The sequence below is a fragment of the Balaenoptera physalus genome, assembly GCF_965194825.1.
Source record: "Balaenoptera physalus genome assembly, chromosome: 8".
In the NCBI taxonomy this organism is placed as follows: Eukaryota; Metazoa; Chordata; class Mammalia; order Artiodactyla; family Balaenopteridae; genus Balaenoptera; species Balaenoptera physalus.
Window position 1 is genome coordinate 47,058,352 of NC_138887.1, and position 20,443 is coordinate 47,078,794.

General features: G+C 48.8%; 1 protein-coding gene across 6 annotated transcripts in view; it reads right to left on the minus strand.

Moving 5' to 3' along the window:
- Positions 1-18,243, minus strand: part of TMEM243 (transmembrane protein 243) — a 31,204-nt gene extending 12,961 nt beyond the window's left edge. For 3 of the 6 annotated variants that reach the window (XR_014266716.1, XR_014266717.1, XM_082472525.1), the window contains exons 1-2: positions 17,951-18,193; positions 17,120-17,409 (exon numbers count right to left, since the gene is read on the minus strand). Coding sequence is in view for 4 of the 6 variants with exons in the window: in XM_082472525.1 (XP_082328651.1) it covers positions 17,120-17,197 (78 nt within the window). In the remaining 2 variants the exon portion in view is untranslated. Of the gene's footprint in view, positions 1-17,119; positions 17,410-17,950 lie in introns of all 6 variants that reach the window. The other 3 variants (XM_082472528.1, XM_082472526.1, XM_082472527.1) reach the window with 3 other exon arrangements.
- Between the last annotated feature and the right edge of the window lie 2,200 nt (positions 18,244-20,443).

Genomic DNA, 20,443 nt, shown 5'->3' on the forward strand with positions numbered 1-20,443 from the left:
AATGAGGAGCCTGAGGTTCTTCTACCCATCGAGATTTCTTGTTATTCCCATCCCTACCCCAACCAACTCCAAAGAATGGTTTGAAAAACTGATCTAATCCAATCCTGATTTTACAGGTTAAGGTAAATTTAGGTCCAGTGAGTGCTGTTAAATTATTTGCCTGAAATCATACAGCAAGTTAGAAGCAACTTTGAAATAGGATATCTAAATCAGGGTCACTGGTTAGATGGTTTCAGTTATAGGAACTGAAAAGTTAAAGTATCAATAATATATAGATAGTAGTAGTATATACTAATATTATATGTATAATATGTATTAGATTGACAGAACTTATTTACAGAGCTTACAGAATAAGGTGGTAAGGGTTTAAGACCTGATTAGGAAACACTACCTTATGGCCAATGAGAATATCAAGTAATCTTAGTTCTGAAAAGTCAAAGCTGAAGTCTTTAAAGAATCAGCCTTAAAGACTGTGTTGGTAACGTCTGAGCAAAGAACAGCAGCATATGGAATATGAGCAGCCAGAAAACAAAAGCTCAGAGACGGGAAGGGCACAGGAACCTACACAGAGCAACTGAGCACTCATTTCCAAGTTGTCTGCTTCTAAAGATAAGAATCCAAAGAAGAGCCAGGCAGGCAAAGCTGGGAGGGAAGAGTGAAGCAAAGCCAAGTATATCTGGTGTCTCTGACCTCACCAGGGATAAACCACACTCCAGACCAAGGCCACTGCAGTTCAAATGTTATACAGGACAAAGGAAGCTGAACTACTCCAGCTACACCCTTACTAAACTTGAGGGCTCAGAACAGGTCTTACCACCACGTCAGCTAGATAAGACAACACAGCAGACACAAGAGTCGGAAACTAGGACCATTTGTTAGGCAAGAGACCCAGGGACCAATCACTGATCACTGTTAACTTATTCCCACACAAGACAAATGTGTATTTAACATAAAATGTGTTAACAGACAATCCATTTATGAGAACCCCACTGTTTCTGCCTTATGAAAAAGTTTCAACTCAACTCTTCTGGTCTATTCTAAGAAGCCAAGAGTATTTGCTCCCATCTCCTTATGAGCTCCAGGTATTTGCAACAGTCTGTAAAGGTCTGCATACCTCACAAGAGCTCTTACCAATGGAAAGAGGCCAGTGAAGAGGTTCAGGTGAGAGGTAGCCAACATGAATCACTATTCTCCAAATGGTACAGCAAGTTTGCCAACCAGGATCGAAATAGGGAGGGGAGAGGGGTATAACGGTGAACAGATGGTGCCTACGCCAAAAGCTTTTGTATATCTTCTAAAAAAAAATCCTGGGGTGAAATGATATTATGACAATTCTACAGGTGGCCACACAGGCTCGGGGAAATAGCTTGCCCAAAATCTCAATACCAATAAGTGATGGAAACAGGATTCAATGCAACAGCAGATTCCATTTATACTTCTCAGTGAAACAGCAGCCTAGCATGCTAACTGCTGGTCTAGACAAAGAGATCAGGTTGCAAAGAACACCCCCATTAGCAAAGTGCTACAGTAAAGTGTTTACCTTTCAGGAATGAAGACTTCCTCGTACGTGGTTGTTTTAGATTGTTGAACTTATCCATGGAAGCCTAACTGGTTTCAATCATTCATGAAAATGTATCTAATCTTTAATGAATACTTCTCTGCTTGCCTTCTAGACAGCCCACTGTCTAGAATCCCAAATCATCTTCATGAGTATCAGGTATTCTATTGTTAGGATACAGTCTCTCTGGGACTCCCAAGATGGGACAAACTATTCAGAAGACGGCAGAACTGTTTCTCACAGGGTCTCCTTTCTCCAAGCCAAGGCCTTGGCTTTAGGCCTTCTGCTGTTGAAGTAACCAGGAATCCAGACCAAAGAAATAGCAGAGTTAACTCCGGAAGACCTCCTACTTCCTTCTAAACTCTTGCTACGCAGAGTGGTCTGTGGCCCAGCAGCACCGGCATCACATGAGAGCCTGTAAAAAATGCAGAACCTTGGGCCTTGCCCCAGATCTACTGAATCAGAATCCACATTTTAACAAGAGCCTCACATGATCTGTGTGCACGTTTAAATGTGTGAAGCACTGCTCTAAAGTTCAGAGTCTAAGCTAAACCATTTTGAATATTGCTAAGTTCATATCACAGAGTGGAGACCCCTCTCTAGGCCCAGAGATGATTTTTCAGGGCTTTAGCAGCTGAAGCCCTGGGAGCCCTGCTCCCAGTCTCCAAAGATAGAATAAGAGAGAATAATTAAATCGCCCATTAATTACCATTTCAAAGGGCAGTGTTAGAGCTAATAGCTCCAAGTCAGAACCAGAGTTATCTCCACATCAGAAGCTAGTTTCTATTAACTCAGTTTCTCTATGTCTCAGAAAAACTAGCTGTCTCCTCCCCAGTTTTATTATTGCCCTATTTCCATCTAACAAAACCATTCTCCCTACCAGAGCTTTACACTTTGTACTGCTGCTTATTTTCACTCCCCAAGGAAGTTCAGCAGGATCAGAATCAGCCTTAATCTTTACCCACAGAGATGACAGGACAGGGAATTAGTTGTCTTCCCACAGACACCTACTCAGCAACAGGCTGAGAGACAGTCTTACCTCATGTACATGAATTTATATATGTGAGCACTTGAACATAATAACATACATATACAAACATATATAGTTTCAAGAGGGACTCAGCATATATTACCTCTTAAGGCATTTATTTATTCACTTAAACATTATCTCAATAAAGCTGAAAAAAAAAATTGTCTACTATATCCCAGATGCAAATACAACCGCAAATAAAACCATCTCTACTCTCCAGAAGTTCGCACAACGCAGAGCGCAAGCGGGCACGAAGGAGAAAGGAGAGGTATCTTGGGCAATCAGGGAGAGACTATGAGAGAAAGTCAAACCTGGAGGGGGAGGACTACCAGGTGGGCAAGGAGGAAAGAAAAGGGAGCTCAGAGTGAAGGGACTCCACAAAGACCCCGGGGAGAAAAAACGTCAAGAAGCTGCAAGGATTACCAGTGGGAAGCGGCCACATAGCACAGGGAGATCAGCTCGGTGCTTTGTGTCCACCTAGAGGGGTGGGATAGGGAGGGTGGGAGGGAGACGCAAGAGGGAGGAGATATGGGGATATATGTATACATATAGCTGATTCACTTTGTTATAAAGCAGAAACTAACACACCATTGTAGAGCAATTATACTCCAATAAAGATGTCAAAAAAAAAAAAAAAAAAGCTGCGAGGGAACGGGCTGGGATGCGATATACAGGTGGAGAGAGCAGCCTGAGCCCAAAAGAGGCACGTCTTCGTCTTCCTTTGAAATGGGGAAGGAGAAAAAGATGGTTGTGCCTACCAAGTGTCTGTACATGGGATGAGAGAAGGTTAACTCTGTGAAGCAGTAAGGAATATGTTATCTCCATTTACCAGTGAGTAACTAGGTTCAGTCAGACCGATTTGCCCAAGGTCATACAGCCAGATAATGGCAAAAGTCTCCTATTCAATGCTCTTCGCAAAACGCAAGCCTAGTGAGCAGTTCAAAAGGTCTAAGAATCCTTAGACTAATACATATGGGCCCTGAAATGAGAGTTAAGGGACCAAGGTTCTCATCTCACTGACTAGCTAGGTGACTTCAAAAGGATCCCTTAACCCATTTGGATCTATCAAATGAGAGGACTGGGCTGATATCCGGTCCTTTCCAGTTTTAACAACTTATGGTTCTGCATCATCAGCTTCAGGCTGCACCTGGGCCAGAGTAGAAGACCTATTCCCCAGCAATCAAAAAGCACAGGAGACCCCCCAGATTGCTTGGTCCGTCATTAACCAGCATCCTGATACAAGACAAAGCTCCAAATTCATTTCAAATGCTCCGGTGGTAATCGTGGTTCTGGGAACATCCCAAATAACCAAAAGCTGGCATTTGTCCTCAGCAACCAGGAAAAATCCTGGCTCTGGACAGCTTGGAACCCTAACAAGTAAAAATCACGCTTCCATTTCCACAGTAATTTGTTTTGCCTGCTTCCAAAATGGATCTAAAGCTTGGGCTATCACAGCAAAACCCTAACCCATTCAAGCAACAGTAAAAAGAGCATGGCAAAATTCCTAAAGGGATCTGGGGACTAGAAAGAATGAGTAAAAGGATTTACAAGGAAAAGTCTGAGTAAAGAAAACTTTTCTAAGTTCAAATGTTAGTACTAAGATTCCTGGCAGCCAAGAAGGAAGTACAATGGGTTTCAAAGCTCTCACTAATGACAGTAAGCACACTGCATCATCAGAACAGGCAAACTTCTCCTGGATCTAAGAAGAGTTTGTCGCATGGGTCTATGCAAATTCTGGGAGGCAGAAAGTGCAGCTACTTCATACATAATTGCTTCTTATATTGACACGTAAAAATAGCCGAAGGCATAATGTCCCCAAAAGAGTGAGATGCGGGCTGAGAAGTAGGATGGCTGAAATGCCACACACCCAATTTAACTGCTCATCCTTCAGGGCCGCAGCTCAAACATCGCCTCCACTGTAAACCCTTTCTGGATGGCTTCCTTGGGCACTTCTCAGGACGGGAGATGCCCCTGCCTCAGGGCTCCCGGGTCATATGGCCCAGACTTTACACTTTACGGATTCACTGGCCATCTCCTCCATGAAGACTGGCAGTTAATTAACCATGGGGGGAAGGCAGCCGGGAGCCTGGCACACTGCCGGCCGGTGCTCTGTGAATGATGCTTATTAAATAACAGAACCATAAATAGAGGTGACCGATGGCATTTTCCTTAGAGCGCCTCTCACCAGGAGAGGCTACTCACCACTCATCCGGGGCCTGACTTGTCAGAAATCTCAGCTTCTGGTCAGAAGACAGCCCGGCCTCACTAGTCCGGTACAGACATGCAACACCACCGCAGAAGCCACAGCCTGGCCCCGCAGCCCAAGAGGTCAGGCTCTCACCAGCCACAGAGGCCCGAGCCCTCACGGTGCCTCCCGGGCCAATGACCCCACGGTAATACCAGGAGTAAACCATGGGCACCTCCAGGTCTGGGTTTCCCGAACCTGAGGATGGAAGCCCAGCCACTCACTTCCTGCCACAGCAGCAAGCACTGGTTTCAGAGGCACGACAGCAACTCCCGCCCAGGAGCTGGTCCTTCCGCAGTGCTGCTCTCCCAGGGAGCACTCCCAGGGAGAAGCCATGCAAAACAGAAAGCTCCTTGCGGGGAAGGAAAACCCTGGGTGGACAACAGCACGAGAACATTCCCTTACACGCCCTGGAGGGAGGGGCGGGGGGCGGGGGAAGACTGAGAATTCCAGTTTTGTGTTACTTCCACCTTCCTCTGCGACTCCATCAAAGTCCTCAGACAACATCACAGGCAGCCCTACAGACCCCATCCCTCCCCAAGTGCACTCCGGGTCAATCTTCACCCTCCGCACCTTCGAGTTCTCCATCAGCCACCCCACCACCCCTTGAAACCCGTTCTGTGTGAGCAAAGTACTTCCTGGACCACACAAAGAGTTCTCCCGTGCCCTGGACTTCCCCTGCTGCCTCTGGCTCTCAACTTTCTCCCCAACAGAGCCTGTGCCACCCACATACTCATCCCAGGTGTAACCGGGCCAGGAAGGAGTCGGGAGGGGGGGTGGGGGGTGGGCAAGGCATTTCCTGCTCCCCAGGCCGGAATGAGATGGCAATTTCAGTAATATCCTCTGCTATGGTCTGAAAGTTTGTGTCCCTCCAACACTGGTAGTTGAAATCCTAATGGCTAATGTTGACAGCAGTATGAGGTGGGGCCTTTGGGAGGTTCGTAGGTCATGAGGGTGGAGCCCTCACGAGTGGGATTAGTGCCCTTTTAAGAGAGGCTCCAGAGAGCTCCCTACCCCTTCCACCAGGTGAGGACACAAACAGAAGTCTACAACCCGGAAGAAGGCCCTCATCCAACCATGCTGGCATTCTGACCTGGGACTTCTAGAACTGAAAGAAAGAAGTGTTTGTTGTTTGTAAGTCACGCAGTCTGTGTGGTATTCTGTTACAGCAGCCCAGACAGACAAAAACATCCTCTATTTTTAAGATGTATGTCCCTGGCAGTCTCATGGCAACTTCTTCCCTTCCTCTTCTCAGCAAGCTCAATTATTTCAGCACCCGTTTTGCCAAATCCCTCTCCTCCAACCCTCTCCTCCACTGCCCCTGAGCCTGGTCTTCCCCGGCATCCACTGACTAGATCATTCCCAATCTGTCACACCAAAGCCCTAACCTGACCATGGAGTCGGCAGTTTCAGCAATGCCCAGAGCCTCTCTGGTGGATGTGTTCATCTGCTCTTGATGCTTTGAAAACCCAGTCCCGAGTCACTCCCAAACCCTCAGCCACTTCCAGGCTCTGGTGCTAAGCCTTGCTGTGAAGCCTTTCAACTATCCTACCTGTTAACTGCCAGTTTACTTGTCTGTCTCCTCCTCCACACTGTAAGGCCTGGGAGGCTGAGGGCCATGTCCTCCTTGTTCACTGCTGGGTTCTGGGCCACTGCCCATGGCTGAAACCCAGCCCAATGCTGCACTCTCCAAGCTGTGTACCCCACAGGGCCTGCGTCCACCCAGAGGCAGGAGCACCTGTGTCTCACTCAGACAAAGCCAAGCCACGCGGCTGTGGGAGCTGCCACTACCCAGAGTGGAGAGACTCTTCTTCGGAATCTACAAAGCTGCCACCGTACCAGTGGGTGGGGGGAAACTGGTCATTTCCTTCTGCCAACCCTCTAAATATTCCCAGCATATATGAGATATTCAAATATTAGCTGAAAGAACAAACTAACTGTGTTACTACAAATTCATGTATTCAGCTGGGCCTTCACTGTATTTTCATGGCCTTTTATTTTGAGTTGACTTTCGCAGTCGCTCTCCAGGAAGTGGTTTGAAGCTCCACCTCCACTCAGGTTCCCAGTCTCACTCTTGAAGCCTGTCCGTCAGCAGACATCTTTACAAAAAAAAAAAAAAAAAAGATGCTGAGAAAAAGAAGAACTCCCCCCCACCATTTCCACTCCTTCCAGCCTGAAGAGGACCGGAGGGCAGCCTGTTCCTCTGCCAATCCTGCACCCATTCCCTGGCCTTATTAGTTATCTCTGTCCTCATATCTATGCTGAATCTCTCCCTCATGGAGTCCATCTCTGGCCCCAAAATCTCAACCCCTCCAACATCAGAACAGCCTTCCCTCCATCCTGCTTCCCACCTTGATGTTTGGCATCCATTCTCCACCCTTTTTACATGCTTAGTGTGAGGAAGTTAGGAACGAAATAAAACAGGGTAAATGAAGAGTGACCAGAGTGGAGCTGGGGGCTATTTTTTAAAAAGGAGGTCAAGAAATCCTCCTGTTTGAGCGGGGACCTTTTAAAGAAAAAGGAACGAGACATGCAAGGATCTAAGAGAAGTGTACTGCAAACAAGGCAGTGCCCCAGGTGCAAAGGCCCTGAGGCAGGAGTGAGCTCGGAAACTGGAAGACAAAGTAGGCTAGGATGACTGAAGCTTAGTAAGGAAAAGAAAGGGAAGAACAAGGATTTGTGTAGTGCCTTTCTATCCTCCTTGTAGTACATATATGCTCCATGAGAAAAGATGCCCTCTCCAGCCCACGGCACATGCCCCAGGATGCAGTACACACACAATTAAGCATTGAATCAAAGCACACACACATGCACACTCAACAACCGACAGCCTCCAGAAGACAACTGTACTTAGCACAGCACTCAAGGCTCCTCCCCCGGCCCAGGCTTTCCTCTGACCATCCCTCCCAAGTTCTAGAGTCTGCTTGCAATGGAAGACTCACAGTTCCCTCCCCCTTCCCGGCACTTTCCTGCTCCCACCTCTTCAGCACAGTTGAACCTCCTGCTTGGGATTCCCAGTCACCTCCTCCTGTCAAATCTTATTCCTGCTTCTGGGTCTAAAAATCAAAAGCAGTCTGACCTGATGCCCCCAGTAGAATTATCCCCTTCCTCCATGCTCCCTGGCACTTTGCTCCTCCTTTCATTAAAGGGCTCGACCCCATGTTCATCTTGCTTGCGCACAAGATCTTCAGGTCCCTGAAGACAGTGATTATCTTCTCTTGTGAGGGAAAGAGAAGAAAGGCAATCCAATCAGCATGTATTAAACATACAAGGGGGGGACTCCCCTGGTGGCACAGTGGTTAAGAAACCTCCTGCCAATGCAGGGGACACGGGTTCGAGCCCTGGTCTGGGAAGATCCCACATGCCGCGGAGCAACTAAGCCCGTGCGCCACAACTACTGAGCCTGCGCTCTAGAGCCCGCGTGCCACAACTACTGAGCCCACATGCCACAACTACTGAAGCCCGCACGCCTAGAGCCCATGCTCCACAACAAGAGAAGCCACCACAGTGAGAGGCCCGTGCACTGCAACGAAGAGTAGCCTCCGCTCGCCGCAACTAGAGAAAGCCCACACGCGGCAACGAAGACCCAACGCATCCAAAAGAGAAAGAAAGAAATTTATTTAAAAAAAAAAAAAAAAGAAAAAGAAGAAGAAATGATTTTCCTTTTCTTCTTCCAAGTCCCAGTGGAAAACGTCTTGTCAGGAAAGCTCTGGAAATGGCCCAGTCAGCAGCCTAAGGGGCAGCTGTCTTGGGACGGACACAGTGAGAGGACGTGACACATGGGAGGAGGTCTGGGCCCCTCGGAAGCAAGAAACCTCAGGCCTTGCCGGTGGGTCCCCTCGGTTCCCCAAGAGCTGCGCGGCCCTGAACAGGCAGGAGCTTCCCCCCACGCCGTGGCCGGAGGCAGCCCTGGGGAGTGTCCCCGGGGTGAAGCGAGGAGACAGCTGGTCTCCCTGGCTGACTCTGCGAAATGGCGAGCCCGGATCACGGGGCTGCTGTCCTGAGGCTTCGCAGAGAACCCTAGGAGTAGCGGCACGTGAGGAAAGCTTATGAGACTCACACACACCCATACTCGCCCACTCTCATGCTCTGAGCTCTCAAATGCACCGGGGCCTCCACGGCTGCCTGTAGCTCTGAACACCGACCTCTCCCTTGGGTCCCTCCAGAGAAGGTACATGTATGGACACTTTGAAACATTTCCCTTATTTCACAGATTCACGTTCTGAAGCATCTTTCAGTTGTGAATATTTCTGTCATACCCACCCTGCCAGATTCTCCTCCCCACAGGAGGAGAATACTTGAAATATATTATTCACAGTTAGGCATATTTGAAATAGATTATTTTCATTGAAGCATCACTTAGGGAAATGAGATCACAGTAAAAATACAAAACAAACCTATTCCCCATGTTTTTTTTTTTTTTTGGTTTTTGTTTATTTTTTTAAATATTTATTTATTTATTTATTTGGCTGTGCTGGTCTTCCCTGAGGCACGTGGGGAATCTCTCAGTTGCGCATGCGGGATCTTTTAGCTGCTGGCATGCAAACTCGTAGGTGCTGCGTGTGGGATCTAGTTCCCTGACCAGGAATCGAACCTGGGCCCCGTGCATTGGGAGCGCGGAGTCTTAGACGCTGGACCACCGGGGAAGTCCATTCCCCATGTTTAAGGACCAAAATGATCCCTAGAGTTGGTACCACAGGACGTGCCGGATCTTTATGTGCTCCGACCTTCAGAACTGGGAGGCCTACAGCAAGGCCTAGGACGTCAGGAGCCTGACAGACCTGACTTACACTTATTCTCCCACCACATGCCTGCCTGTGGCCTTGGGTAAGTCACTTAACTCTGAAGCCGAAGTTTCCATATTTGTACAAATAAATCCGTATTTGTACAATGGTCGAACACGCAGGGCTGCTGTTAGGAATCGGAGATGATACACGTAAAGCCCTAGAACAGACTGCCATTTAGTAGAGTCAGTAAACGGCTGCTCACGTTAGTATTATTTCTACCTCATCTATTGGGGCATCTTACCAACAAGGTTAGGTCCTCAGAGATGAGTGGGAGTTGAGTGGGCCCCAGACCCTGGCCCCCATTTCTAGGGCAGCCCAATTTCAAACGCATTCCATCATCCCCATAGGGACACTCAAGTTTGTCAACCCACGTGTCCTTATGGCAGTGCAGAAAATATGGTCATTATACCTACACATGAACTATGGACTGACCCCAAGAAAAAAAAATGACTCAATTTAGTAGACCCAGTCTATTACCACAGAACTGCAACAACCTTGTCTACAGAGGGAAAAACTCAGCAGACCACCAGCTTCTGAGAGACCAGGCCTCAGTTTAAGTTTTTTCTACGGTACTGTGTTATGTTTACGGCCTCTTTGCTGAAGCTCAGCAAGGAGAGGAGAGAGTGAAGCCCTTAACTGCACGAGAGCCTGAAGCACCCCTTCCTGTTTTGGTACCCAGCGCTCCAGGTTTCTGAACACTAGCCCCCGCCTTCTACTGATGGTTTAGGATGTCCCAAGAAAGCAGGTTACTTTTTAGTGATGCCAGATGCTCATTTCACTTAAAATTTAATAAATATAACAAAAAAGAAGCAGACTCACAGATACAGAGAACAAACTAGTGGTTACCAGTGGGGAGAGGGAAGCGGGGAGGGGCAAGATAAGGGCAGGGGATGAAGAGGTACAAACTTAGGTATAAAATAAGCTACAAGGAAGGATATATTGTACAACATGGGGAATATAGCAAATATTTTATAATAACTATAAATGGACAGCAACCTTTAAAAACTGTAAATCTCTTTATTGTACACCTGTAACCTACATAATATTGCACATCAAGTATACTTCAATTAAAAAAAAAACTTAATATATATAAAATCCAGAACTAGGTAAGGCACTGTGCCGAGTGCTAGAAAGGCTGGAGAAATAAGGCAACTGGCTCCTACCCTCAAGGAGCTTAGACGCTGGCCGGGGAGGCAAGATCTATACAAATCCCTCACAGCACAAGGAGTAAATACCAGGAGACGTCTCTGACCACCAGGCTCGTAGGAGGGAAGCATGGGTGCAGGCTGGGTTGTCAGGGAGGTTCGAAGGTGGGAAATTAGACTGGGCAGGATTCAGATATGTGGGGAAGAGAGGGTGTCACAGCAAGAAGAAGAGCATTTGCCAAGAGCTCAAGGAAAGGGATCCGTGGAGAGGTGCCAGTCTGGACTGGGCATCCACAGAGCAACGGTGAAGACCAGGGATGTCAGCCTCCCTATGAGCCAGCATCCTCTCAAGAGTCTTCTCAAAATACAAATGCCTGACTGCAACCCCCAGAGATCCCCAGTCCTCTGGTCTAGGGGTGGGGGAGGAAAAGACTTATTAGAGCAGGAAAGAAGGAAGTCCTGGCGTCTATCATCCTGAACCGTTTCTCCTGCACAAGAAATGGCAACTAAAAGTGGTTTGGCCGCCCGGATGAGAGGCAAGGGGACAACAGATCCGATCCCTTGGGCGACTAGCTCTGCTTTGAGGGAGATAGGTGTTGTGCTCAGAGAATCACCCAGAAGCTGTGTCAAGAGGCCGGAAGCCCGCACCCCTCGGAGGACAGCCTTTGGGGGTCTGGGCAGGGGGAAGGGCGGCAGGCAGACACAACAATCCTAACCCCAGCTTTGTTCTTAATTAAGCAACAACCCTCACCTCCAACCCGAAAAAGGCAAGAAGTAGCATTCTCATCTTACACTACTATTTGCAGAAGCCAAATAGTCCAATTCTGAATGGTCTGAATTCGACTACAGGTCATCAAAAGACCTTGTTTTTCACTGTTTTTGTTTATTTGCTTTTTTTTTTGCAGGGAGGGGAGGTAAGGATCAGGAAAGTGCTTTAGAACATGGAACTTCCGCCTTTGGAACCAAAGATCTGAGCCTCAGGACCCACTAACTTGCTCCCTACACGGAAGGTCCCCCTATATTATCTGACTCCAGTGTATGCGCCTTCCTCCAATGTCACTCACTTTTCTTACATCACATCCAAGTAGGAATAAAGGGACAAGAATGGTCACCACCGTTCTCAGACGATGAATCACTTATTATTAGTGAAAATCAATAGAAGAGGCTGGTCCAGGAACCGGCTTACACTACATTCCAAGGAATGAAGTATTCCCCCCTCACCCATTCGCAGTAGCTGTCAGATACTGGTTTGCCCTCTTCCCCAGAGAGAACCATCCTCCCTCTCCCCGCTAGGTTCACCAATCCACTGGCTGAAACTGAGTTCGGATGATTCCGCAGCCAGCCAGCAAATCAAGAAATCAAGATCGACTCACAAGCCCTGAGGATAACTTAAAGCCTTTCCATTACCCAGAAAGAAAGACAGCCCAAAGGAAATTTTAAAGGCAGCCGTGGACAAGAGTGGTGGGGGGAATACCTCCAGGTTATAGTTCGTACTAGGAAGGGAGGAGCAGGTGATATATTCCTAGAGTGACATTTCCCGAAGCGGGCTCTGTGGACACTCAGCTCAGACCTGCTGAGGGCGAGGGGCGTGCAAGGTAAGAATGGAGTTAAGGCACTGACTGTGCCAGTGAACAAAAGGCCAGCCGCCGAAACAGCACAGGAAGTAGTACTCGCCCTCCCACTCCAACCACAGTCTCAGTGAAAATTAGCACATTTTAAAGGTTCTGAAAAGTCCTGCAACAAAGAAAAATGTTTCACGATCGTGACTATACAACCACCGTGACTAATAACTCACTTGCTTTAGAACTGCACTACCCGACACGGGAGTACCAGCTGTATGTGGTCACTGAGCACCTGAAGTAGCTAGTCCAAACTGAGACGGGCTGTAAGTGAAAATCCACGCTGCATTTCAAAGGCTTAGTGCGAAAAAAAGGATGGAAAAATATCTCCACTTTTCATATTGAGTACATATGGAAATGACAGTATTTTAGATGTATGGAATTAAATAAAGCATAGTATTAAAATTAACTGCATCGGGCTTCCCTGGTGGCGCAGTGGTTGGGAGTCTGCCTGCCAATGCAGGGGACACGGGTTCGAGCCCTGGTCTGGGAAGATCCCACATGCCGCATAGCAGCTAGGCCCGTGAGCCACAACTACTGAGCCTGCGCGTCTGGAGCCTGTGCTCCGCAACAAGAGAGGCCGCGATAGTGAGAGGCCCGCACACATACTTTGTAAATATATGGCTACTAGGACATTTAAAATCACATACATGGCTCATCTTATATTTCTACTGGGTAGCGCTCCTTCAGAAAGTGCTAAGCAACAGCACATGCTCAGAAACCTCAGATACATCGTACTACCGTGGCATTTGTGCCACATTTGTTTTCCCCCGAAAGAGATGTATTACATCCCAGAACTGGAGATGGAATAAAAACAGACGAAAAAAGCATCTGGATATTCTGACCAGGATTGATGCGACAGCCCACCTAGCAATATGTAATTCCAAAGGTATCAAGGAATGAATATGTTTCCTTTTCTTGTCTATTATCCCTTAGATGTTTAAGTAACAACAGAAAACTGTTTTGCTTTACCTTTCGCTCCATGGCCATGTCTGTAAAGTTATTCCTAAACATCACGCTAAAGACTGAATGAATCTGGAGTTTGGTATCCTTCAGGGACTGCCCACGAGGGTGCTGCTAGGGGCCCACTGGGTTGTGTATTTCTATAGCAGATGCTAGTATCTTTCACTCACTCCATGACTTTGGGCAAACCACTTCACCTACTTCCTGTGGAAGAGCCAAGTATGTGAACGTCCACAGTGCCTTCTGGAGCATGTGACCCAGACTGTGTAAGTCACCTCACCATTTACTATCCTAGTCAACTTGTGAAACATCGCCAGAGGAGAACCAGTTGTGCGACTAAACACGTAGCCTGCTTTGTAGTTCAGCTTCCCCGCGTGTGAAATAGCAGTAACAACACCCATCTCACAGAGGAACTGGGTGATCAAACTAGGGAACGCTGAATGCAGAGCATGCTGCCTGGCACTGAGGAAACACAACTTCCCTCCAGACTCTGCTCCGTGCACTTCAGTCATCTCGGCCATAGAGGGAGAGGCTGGCCCTAAAGCTCTGGTCCTTTCTAGGCTTAAAATTAAGAGGCTATCTCTGGTCAGTTGTTAAAAGGCAAATAAGATTACTAAAAGCTCAGAAGACCTGTCAGAATAGGACAGGAAGTGGGCTTTCCCCTTTCTGGATTCCCTTCCTCAGAGGCGAAAGCACGCTGGGAGCGCACACATGCAGGGGCCAGTGAAGGGTTTCCCAGGGTCCCGGGGAAGCCTCTCTGCTCTGGCAGTGACCGTCCTCCAGCGGAATGGCTCCACTGTAACGTGTCCTATCCTTTCACTATTGAAGTCCATCCCTGTGCGCTGCCCACTCAAGTCCTCAAAATCATTTGCTGTCATTAAAGACAGACGCCTCGGGCTTCCCTGGTGGCGCAGTGGTTAAGAATCCACCTGGCAATGCAGGGGACACGGGTTTGAGCCCTGGTCTGGGAAGATCCCACATGCCACGGAGCAACTAGGCCCGTGAGCCACAACTACTGAGCCTGCGTTCTAGAGCCCACGAGCCACAACTACTGAAGCCCGCGTGCCTAGAGCCCGTGATCCCCAACAAGAGAAGCCACAGCAACGAGAAGCCCGCGCACCACAACAAAGAGTAGCCCCCGCTCGCCGCAACTAGAGAAAGCCCGTGTACAACAATGAAGACCCAACGCAGCCAAAAATAAATAAATAAAAATAAATTTAAAAAAATAATAAAGACAGACGCCTCTCCCTCCTCAGATACGGCATCTCAATTTATACAAAACATGATGCTTCTTCCCATCCTCAGACCAGAAGTCTCTCTTTTCTCCATTCTGTACAATTTCTGTATGTCCAATCATACTGTCAGCCCTACACAGGAAGCTCAAGGAAGCAATTCTGAGAGATCTGGAAATATATATTATTCTTATTTTTTTTTCCTCCGAGTAGCTGATTCTACTGTTATGATGCCTAAAATTGCCTAAGTAATGCTAGGGGTGTATGCTCTTGGATTAAATAAATCTGCGATAAACAGAGATACATTTGGAATAGTCAATTTCTTGGATGGGTTTCAAATGGATCACAGGCAACAGGGAAACTTACAGTCATTGACTATTTGGGCCCAAGTGAGTCAGAAACATCAATATTTCTAAGTGTCTCTATAAATCAACAAGTCCCTTATGGAGTCATCTACCTCAGTATTCAAGGGTCAAGGAGGTCAGAGGTCTGCATCACCCAGAACCCCAACCTGTGCACCAAGGTATGTAGAGGAGACACTGAACTTCTTGGCTCTCAGGACAGCTGGGTAGCCAGATGCCCTGGGTCCGACCCCTTCAAGCAGCTAGCTGCCTCCATTCTCCAGGCCCCAAATCCTCTCCTAATCAAACCCCAATTTAGGGGCATCCATATCTGAAAGCCGAAGGCTACCAGACACTCTGAATGTAGAATCCATCCTCTAAGATCTTCCCCAAGCTTCCCAAAGTGACCACTCTCTCCCCTGTACCCCAACACGTCCCCTCTACGCCCTCTCAGAGCACAGATCCAACCGCATCACGTTTGCTCACATATTTCCCCCATCTACCTGGGTTCCTTGGACACCCCAGGGCCTATCACATAATGCTCAATAATGTTAGCAGACTGGAATTCCCTGGAGGTCCAGTGGTTAGGACTTGGCACTTTCCCTGCTGAGGGTCTGGGTTCAATCCCTTGTGGGGAACTAAGATCCCACAAGCCATGCGGCCAAAAAAATTAAATAAAATTTTAAAAAAATAATAAAATGTTAGGGACTTCCCTGGTGGTGCAGTGGTTAAGAATCTGCCTGCCAATGCAGGGGACACGGGTTCGATCCCGGGTCCAGGAAGATCCTACATGTCGCGGAGCAACGGAGCCTGCGAGCCACAACTACTGAGCCTGCGCTCTAGAGCCCACGAGCCACAACCACCGAGCCCGCGTGCTACAACTACTGAAGTCTGCGCACCTAGAGCCTGAGCTCCGCAACAAGAGAAGCCACCGCAAGGAGAAGCCCGCGCACGGGAACGAAGAGTAGCCCCCGCTCGTCGCAACTAGAGAAAGCCTGCGTGCAGCAACGAAGACCCAACGCAGCCAAAAATAAATAAAATAAAATAAATTTAAAAAAATAAGTAAATAAAAAATAATGTTAGCAGAAACAGGAATATCTACTGGACCAGGGCCGTGCTTCTCAAAACCAGGTGTACTGTGGGCTGGGATTATGCAAAGTCACAGGATAAACAAGGAGCAACTTCCTAGACATAAAGCTTAAAACATTTTCTTATAAAGTCCCTTTGAGAAGAGCAAGCAAAATCCACATGGAGTTAAAAAAAAAGAAATAAAGTAGTAGCCTCCTGGCAGGCTGGCAGCTTCCAAATTCAGGGTCATGCCCCAGGCTGTCGGGTGTACAAGTTCCCTATCCTTTCTGCTAAAGAGGTCCCTGACGAAGCTGAGAAACCCAAGAAGCTCTGGACTCCATATGTGCCCTACTTTTTGAGAGGCTGAAAGTACTTTGTCAGGGGTCAAAGATCACCTATGCCACTTTCTAGGTGAAAAAAAAAACAAACAAAACTAGCTAATCTTGCCCAAATGACTCAGAAAGTTAATGTTGGGGACAGGAAAAGAGCTCTCTTCAATTACTGGCCCAGGACATCACATGATTAAGCTTGTAAGAAGACATTATACTTTTTAAAAGCCTAAAATAATGTACTACTAGCTTCTTTGGGCCTGAGACACTTTGATCACTTCCTGGAATGGAGTCCCATCAAAGAAACCCTCATTTCACGCCTCTCTTTTTCTCTGCTCGGCTGCCTCAGCAGTAAACTCTTAAGGGCTCTAGATAAACACGAATCAGAAGCACCTCTCTTGGGCTCTTACGGAAGCCTCAGGTGCACACCTGAAGCCTCTTGAAGGTCAGCACTCCAGCTGGACCAGCGGATGTGCAAACACCATGACCACCTGGCCTTGGGGAAGAGGGCTTCCGCACTCCCGTTTAGGACCCCCAGCAGCCCAGAACTTTCTGAACTTTTCTCCACTCCCCAGCCTTCAAGGCTCTTGGCCAACCCTGTACCAAAGAGGAAGCCGAGGGGCAGCGCAAGTTATCTTGAGAGGGATGAAGCGGGGTTGAAGGCACTTTCTTGCTCCAAGGGCCTTCAGGGGCCGCAGAAGAACCCAGCAGGGCTCCGGGTCGGTAGGGGGCGGGGAAGGGGAGGGTGCGGACAGACCCACCAACACAAGCACCCAGGCCCCGAGTCCCGGACCGCACTCACCTTGGCCGACGTCTCTCCGAACAGTGGTCTGTTGTCGAGGCCACTGGTGCCGTAGGTCCTGTTGGAAAAGTCTTCCATTTTAGGGGTTTCTTCACTGTCCCGAAGCCACTCAAAGCCGAGCCAGCATTGCCTCCCGAAGTCCCGGGTCTACGACTCGCGGCGCCGCCGGTCACCGAGCGCTCATAGCCGAAGCCCAGGGGGGCCGAAGTCCCGGCGGCGGGGGTGGACGCTCAGACCCACGGGACGAGGCCGCTCCGCCCAAGCCCCGCTCCCCTCCTCATCTTGAGCAGCTGCCGCAGGAAGTGAAAAGAAACAAACACAGCGTGGCCGCCCCGCCCGGCGGCTCCCGCTTCCCCAAATCTCAGCGCCCGGGCCGCCGGGCTCGCGCCGCAGCTCGCGGAGCAAATCGGCTTCCCCGGAGCTCCCCGCTTCCCCGCCCTCGCCACTCCTCTCCGTGACACGGTAACTTCTCGTGCTTTCTAAATGTTCTGGTGATCCCTTCACTATCGGGGGGGGGGTAGTTTTTCCTGGGAGAAGGCATTACCAGCCGTCTGCACCGCTCCACCCCTCTCGCCCCAGTGGCCAGCGGCCGGAGAAGTGAAGCCGCCGGAGCAGAGCCGAGCGCTCCGCGCGCCCCTCCCGCAGCGCTCTGGGATCAGGTCGCGGCGGCGCCGAGCGACTCGGATCCCCGCTCAGGTGTTGCCTGTACCCGAGGGCCGGTGCGCCTCCCGCAGCTCCCCTGGAGCTCTCGGGGCAGGAGGAGGGGATCCCGCCCCGGCCCGGCCCGGGCCGGCCACCCTCCCGGAAGCGCCCCGCGCCCGCAGGCCAAACCTCGGCATCCCCAGCCGCCCGTTCGCTGGGGAGTCCCGGCCGCACTAGGGAGCACGCGTCCCGGTCCACGCCGACGCTGGAAGGCGGAGCAGAGCCTCCGGGGCGTGGCGGAGCGAAGGACCGTCCTTGCTGGCAGAGAGCGGGCACGCGGGCCGGGCGGTGCGCGGCGGGTCCCCGCTCCGCTCCCCCGGCCGGGACCCGCGGCCACCGTCGCAAACCGACTCGGCCCGCCCAGGCCACGTCACGGCCGAGGCCGCCAATCCCGCGTGCCGAGGCGCCGCATTGGCTGCGGAGCTTTATTTCTAGAGGTGCCAGTTTATTCCCCGCCGGGCGGCCGTTCTCCTCCGCGCCTTGTTTCTCAGCCTCTTAGTAATTAGCGCCTGCGCGACCTACGTGGGCTGAGCAGATTTCGGAAGATAGCCTTGCAGTGGGCTGAAACTTTTTGAAAACAACCAGCCTGCTTTAACCACCCCAGTCTTTGCACCACTAGCACGGAAAGGGGGTCGTTGATAAATATGGTTTGGGGTCGTTTGTATGTTTGTCCTGTGATAGGGAACCTATGTCCTGGACAGTGATGGTCGGGAGGTAATACGTGCTTAGGTATGTCTTGGACTTGTCCACTCATCCTGCTGATGATGATGCTGATTAAGCATATATATGCAGCCACAGAGAACCAACCCGTCGTTATGTCAGCCTCTTCGGGTTTGAGAACGTAGAGAACCGGAGGTGGACAGGTCCCCTAGGCAACATAGCGTCACTCTACATTTGGGATCATTTATAGGTATTAGGAAACAAATGCAACCACGCTAGGTACCCTGGACACTACGGCTCCTACACTGAAGAAAGCTGTGACTACATTTGTTGGCAAGGAGAGCCCGTGTTGCAACATTGTAGCCCTGTGACACTTAGAATCCAAGCAAAGATTCCACGTGGTCCCTCTAGAGTTTGGGACAAAGGATTAGGACAAGGGATGCACCAAGAGCCACAGAGCTACAGATGTGAAATTTGCAACACTGAGTAGAATTGGGCATGGTGCCTATCTGATCTACCAGTTATATATTTTATGAATGATCTTCTCTTTGTTCAGGACTTTTTGTTCTGAGAGGAATGCTACACAGTCTTGCACCCAGTTCTATTAGAAGTTTGACCCAATAAATAATTTCAGGTCACTCACATGCTGCCACATTCATTCAACAAATACTTCTGAGAACCTGCTCTATACCAGGCAACCACCAGACAGGGTAATACAGTAATCAAGAGACAGTCAAGGTCATATTGTTGAGGCTGGAGTGCAGATAGAGACACATGATTACACTGTAGAGAAAGGAGGAGGTACAGTGGAGTGACTAATAGCACAAGCTTTGAGGTTGATCATATCTGCCCTCAAACCCTGATGCCACCATCTACAAGCAATGTGATCTTGGGAAAGTTATCTAACATCTAAACTCTCTTGAGCTCCTTCCTATGTAAAAAGTGAAGATAACAAAAAATGGAACTAGAATATCTAACTTCAACCGTTTTGCTTTTTTTTTAATAATCTAATAGAGAATATTTCAGACACCTGGCAAGTAAGTATCCAAATGGTAGTTGTCATCAATGGTGATGAGTGCTGTGATCTGGACACTAGGGGCACCATGGAGATATATGGGAGGGCACCCACCAGATTCGGGTGGCAGGGAAAGCTTCCTGGAGGAGCCTTCTAAATCAAGACCCCCAAAGAAAAGCATTTGTTAGCCAAGGTGAGGAGGAGAGTCAAGAAGACAGGCCAGAGAGGCTAGATATTCGTGTAGGATGTATTTGAGGAGGAAGGTTGAGTCAGGAATGGTGACCCTTTTGCTCAAGAGCTGCTTATTCTCTTGTCTCATCAATTTCCTGTGCCTCTGTTCCATTGCTTTTCCTAAAAACCAGCTTCCTCGTGACTACTACTCACCCCACACTATAACATACCAGTGGCTTTAGTTTGTTTTTGGTGCTAAACTCGGGGAAAATGGACCTTACCACTCCAGTGCCCACCAGTGCTCAGTGGGCTCAGTCTCTATCTTTGAGTTCAGATTCTCATGAGAAATTTCAACTGGCTGAGTCCAGATGATGGACTGATTTCAAGTTGCATGAGGTCGTCCACCCCAAACAGCCAACAGGTGGGACCAAGTAGAACATATTTTCTAGGGACCACCCCCTTGAGGAGGGTAGGATAGAAGATTGTTTAAATAAGGAAGACAGTACGTATGTATCAAGTCAATGATAGGATTATCCAGTGTCTTGCTGCTCACAGTGTGGTTCCTGGACCACAAGCATGGCATCACCTGGTAACTTCTTAGAAATGCAGAGCCACCCCAGATCTACTAAATCACAATCTGCATTTTAATAAGATCCCCAGGGGATTCGTACACACATTGAAATGTGAAAAGCGCTTCTTTCATATGCCTCTATTTTTTTTTTTAAGATTAGTTTTGTTTTGTTTTTTTTTAATACTTTATTTATTTATTTTATTTA